Source organism: Sitodiplosis mosellana, unplaced genomic scaffold (genome assembly GCF_009176505.1).
Source record: "Sitodiplosis mosellana isolate CC-2019 unplaced genomic scaffold, AAFC_SMos_1.0 Smas_scaffold_5898, whole genome shotgun sequence".
Taxonomy (NCBI): Eukaryota; Metazoa; Arthropoda; class Insecta; order Diptera; family Cecidomyiidae; genus Sitodiplosis; species Sitodiplosis mosellana.
In genome coordinates this window covers 5,861-10,697 of record NW_022601140.1, presented here as the reverse complement: position 1 = coordinate 10,697, position 4,837 = coordinate 5,861, and the positions used below count along the sequence as shown (strand labels likewise).

Genomic DNA, 4,837 nt, shown 5'->3' with positions numbered 1-4,837 from the left:
AATTACGAGAAAAAAATTGACAACAACTTCATGTATGACCGATGTTCTGACAGATCATGGTTTCGTTTATTGCTGAAATTTAATGGGTGCTGCTACGAAATTCTACAATTACGAAAAATTCGGGAGATAATTTATTGAAATGTAGTCCGTTCACTACAACTCCGTTGGTGCAGACACAAGAAGGTTTGATTTTATTTGTGTTCTTTCAATAATCCAATTCTTGAATTCTCTCTCTCTCGCATTTTTAGAATTCAATTATGTTAAACTGTTGGGTACAATTGTATCCCCCTAATCTTTACATTACAGCAGCGGTAAAAAAGAGAACGAAACGATCAAATGTTTTCATTGGTTTTTCGCGTAAATTTCACTCACTCATTCACATATTCACACTTTGTGCGTGAGATAGAGAGGCTGATATAATTTTACGATAATTCTCTGTAAAAAAAAACTGACACACGGCATCTATTATCAACTCTATATAGTAGCAGCAATTATAAGATTACGCCATAGTAGTTGTTATTGTTTAATAAAATATACGGTTTAACTTTGTATTCAAATAGATGTCAAACTGAAATGTCAAACTGAATTGTTTTGCGCGTAAATAATGTTTGACAGCTATCGGAATATAACGTTCCGTCAATATTGTTTGATCCTTAGCTCCAACACAAATCATCCAAAAAGAGTTTATTTTTATCGCTGAGATATAGAAGAGAAAAAAATGTTAACAACAATATTACGCCGAATTCCACAAGTTGCTTCAATTCAACGGTTAGAGAATTTATAAATTTGAACATTGCAATTGGAGTGAGAGGTAGAAATAGAAATAAAAAAGAATGTGATTCAATCAATTTTTTGACATTTTATTGTAATATTTTAGAGTTGCTGTTTCTGTTGCTGGCTATTCCCGAAAAAACTACAATCGATCAGTTGATAATAACAAAAATTGTAAATACACAAAACCAAACAGTGTCGACAATTATATGACGAATTCTGTGAATGTAAGTTATTGAAGTACACTACTCACACTGAATGTAATGTCTTGAGGAAAAAGATTTAGAATGGTCTTTTTTTTTTTCTGTAAACGAGATAAACCAACTTTTCATTTTTTACACGATTATTTTAGAGTTCGTTGTCAAGTGGGAGAAACGATGGACCGATTTTGTATCATGATGAAGCGTTGTCAGCCGCTCAGCATGACATGGTTTTAACAGACATAAATCATAAAAAACTCGCTGATGTAAGTCAGTTTTTTCTCTGCGTTTTTCGTTTTTGTAATATTTTTGTTTTTAGATTGGCAATCATCACGGAATGCCAAATTTGAGCGAAGGGGGGTTTAGTGCGTCACCGTTTCCGGTTGATGGTATAATTTACGGTAAAAATAATCGGTTGATGATCTGCCTAAACTGTCAGCATGCCGAAAAGCCGACTGCACCGATTGTCAACGTCTGGTTTCTCGTTGACACTGGTTCCAATTGCACTTTTCTCTGCGAAGATACAGTATATGAGATGTATGGGCCCAAATGTAATGCTATCAGTTATTTTGTTGCAATACAGGTATATGTTGTTGCATGTCTTGCTTTCTTTAGATTATTAGTTAAATTTCTAGCTGTTATTTTATATTCTCAGGATTCGAAGTCTAAAATCTTATGCGACATTTCGCACAGTCACTTCGCAGACGTGAACGTTTTGGGTATGGAAGCTATGCTTAAACTGAAAGTATCGATCGAAAGTATGAACGCCGAACGAGAATACTTCCGACTCGCCAGAATTTCTACAACCAAATGAGGATTGCTATGGAGAAAAGTCTGCATGTCTTTCTCTTATTATTCGAAAATATAAACGGCAAATTTGTCTGTTTTGTTTTTCTTTTTCGTATTGTAACACATTCGATTAAAACATTATTGCTTCAAAAATGAGAAATGAATGATATAGCGTTTGAAATGAAGTACATACACTTTAAAATTGCACTTTTTTCATTTGAATTGATTTCTGAATTTTTATTTGCAAGAATGTATCTCTAGTACAAAGAATGTGCGCATCGCATTTTAACTGACTCATTTTCCAGCACTTAAACTATTATTATTAAGCATGGACACGAACGGCAGTAATCTTATTCAGAAAAAAAGAAACAGAAATCACCAACCATAATAACAATAGAGAAATAACAACCACAAAGTAATAGGCAAAGCAATTGTATCAATAGAATAAGAAACGAATCAATTTATATTGTGTAAATTTCGTCGTGATCGTCGTCGAATTTTGTATTAGTCGGTGTATCTAATTCACAAACTGCTGATTCAAACGACCCGGATGGCTCAACTTCCTCAGCAGCAGCAGCATGCGACGGCATTCCGAAACAATTTTCTCTCACTGAAAAAGCAAAACAACACTGCAAGAAAAAATATGCACAAATTTTTCTTATTTCATACTCACAAATTGCACTGAAGAAAAAGTGAAGCTAGCTGAATAAAATACTTTCAACGAATGATCGAACGAAATCACGATTGCTTCGTTTGAAAGGTGAACATTTTTTGATTGAAATTCCATAGCCATAGATTTATATTTCACATGACTACTGTGGAGAAATGATTAACAACTGTTTCGTTTGAATGTTAAACATTAACTGGTTTTTAATTTTCTTTCTTACTATCTACGCAGTTTTCGTATAAGTTTGTGAGTTGATGAATTTATTGGACTTTACTTGATTTTGCTAATATTGCAATTAACTGAAAAATATGTTTGCTGATACCTTGCATTAAATGTTATTGAACTTTCTATATCTAACTGAAATTACTTTGTGTTGCACATTTTTCGAAGTTGTACTTTGAACGTTACTGAGCGTGAGCGAGAGAGAGGTGTGTGTGTGTGTATGTACATACTAGTAGTATGTAAATGCCGGTTTCATCCACGTTTTTCAGTATTAGTGCACACACAGACACACACACACAGAGACACACACACATGGTGTTAATTTATTTAATTGATGTATGAGTGAGTGTATTGATTGACAATATGAAAAACATTGACTGACATGATAATTTTTTGAAATGATTTTTTCATGATAATCAAAACTAAATCAATCCGATCGAATACTTAGATCAAAAAACAACACATAAAACTGAATTTTGAAATCGTTATTTTCTTTTTATTTTTTTTAAATAAAACTATGAAAATAAGGAACAGAGTTTTTTTTTAAATTCAAGTTTGAATGCAAAAGTTTGTGAATGATAATAAGATGCGAGTGAAAAACAAATATACAGTGCATTTTCTCTCTTTCACACACACATACACATACATTCATTCATTCATTTAATTAATTTTATCACATTGCTATCAATACAGCTCATGTAAATCGATTTATCTATTTTTTTTTATATTCAGTTTGCAATTTGTATCACAATTCTTTTTTCTGTTCTTTTGATACACATGTGTGTATGTGTGTAAGTGATAAACACTTATGGCACATTTGAGGCTCAATTTCATAAAATAGTTCGACTGAAGGATCGATTTCATGAAAATAGTTCGATTTGAGGTTCAATTTTAAGAAAAAATGGTTCGATTTGAGAAAAAAAGGTTCAATTTCAAGGAAATAGTTCGATTTTAGTTCGATTTGAGGTTCAATTACATTTAAATAACAAACATCTTGTGATACAAGTTAGTTCAAGTTGAACATCCAAACAGAGAAGTTATCTTTATTGCCACATCATGCGGTTGAACACAATCCAAAAGGCTGAAATTTTAGCTAAATTGAATGATGGAGTGAAAGGTAATCGTCTAGCAAAAGAATATGACGTTGCTAAATCAACAATTTCATTATTAAAAAAGCGCAAATATAATGAAATGCAACAACCAGACGAAAGAAGTGGAACTTTTAATACACTATCAAGTGTGAACGAAGGTGAAAATAAATCAATTCACTCAAAGAACGTATCTACATCCAGTGAGGATGAGACTTCTGATGAATCCAATGATGATGAGAGATTTGAGAAGAAATCACGCACACTACCAATGTTCCATCAACTCAAACTCTCTAAGCAACCGTTTGACATAGATGAGGAACAGCATATTGACGATGATGCAGCTAGCGAGTATGATGATGATGAGGAGGAGGAGGAAGATGAGAGCGAAGAAGAAGAAGAAGATCTTAATGAAATATGTAGAAAATTGCATAATGTATGCAGCAACTTGCATGTTCCTGCTCAATTATTGCGTGTAATGTTTAGATTATTTTCCAAACTACGGAGCAGTGGTTGCATTGAGTAATCTGTAATTTTTAAAATGTAATCACTCTGATGACGAAGATAGTTCGATTTAGGGGAAAAGTTCGATTTAAGGTTCGACTTTATGTAAAAAGCGCTCGATTTCATGAAAAAAGTTCGATTTTTGTGTTTGAATATGATCAATGCGAAGAGCAAAAAAATCAGAGTGAAAAACGTTTAAATATAGAATAAAATTTAAAAAAATTCAGTTTTCTAGCTGCATTCATTCAAACAACCACAAAAAAGCAGATCTGCTTCTCGAGAACAACAAAAAAAATTTCACAATGGCGCATCCTCATCCGCTAAATGATGGTTCACATACATACATTAGGTTGAGAGATTTGGAAATCGGCAAAAAATACCCAGTTTGCGGTTTTGGCGTGTTTAGAGGCAATGTTGCTAAAATTGAACGAGTGTGCCCAACAGTTAAAATCGGTGACGAGTATTTGATTCTGTGTAAGCGTTATCTGGAAATTGTTGATAATCTCAAATTAGAGACAACGCCTCTTTATGTTGTTTATTTCGGCCCGGGAAAAAGAAGCCGTCCTGAATTTCACTTTTACGATTATTTATGGAAT

At 33.1% G+C, this 4,837-nt stretch overlaps 1 protein-coding gene across 2 annotated transcripts; it reads left to right on the top strand.

Annotated features, from left to right (window-relative positions):
• The first annotated feature begins 577 nt into the window (after nucleotides 1-577).
• LOC129573029 (uncharacterized) lies at nucleotides 578-2,777 on the top strand. 2 transcript variants are annotated; one of them, XM_055453174.1, is made up of 5 exons: nucleotides 578-811; nucleotides 878-998; nucleotides 1,124-1,237; nucleotides 1,291-1,554; nucleotides 1,627-2,777. In XM_055453174.1, the coding sequence occupies exons 2-5, from the start codon at nucleotides 981-983 to the stop codon at nucleotides 1,783-1,785; spliced, it is 555 nt and encodes a 184-aa protein (XP_055309149.1). In that variant the 5' UTR covers nucleotides 578-811; nucleotides 878-980; the 3' UTR covers nucleotides 1,786-2,777. The 2 variants fall into 2 exon arrangements, with proteins under 2 accessions (XP_055309149.1, XP_055309148.1); XM_055453173.1 differs by having other exon boundaries at nucleotides 584-768.
• Nucleotides 2,778-4,837: the final 2,060 nt, after the last annotated feature.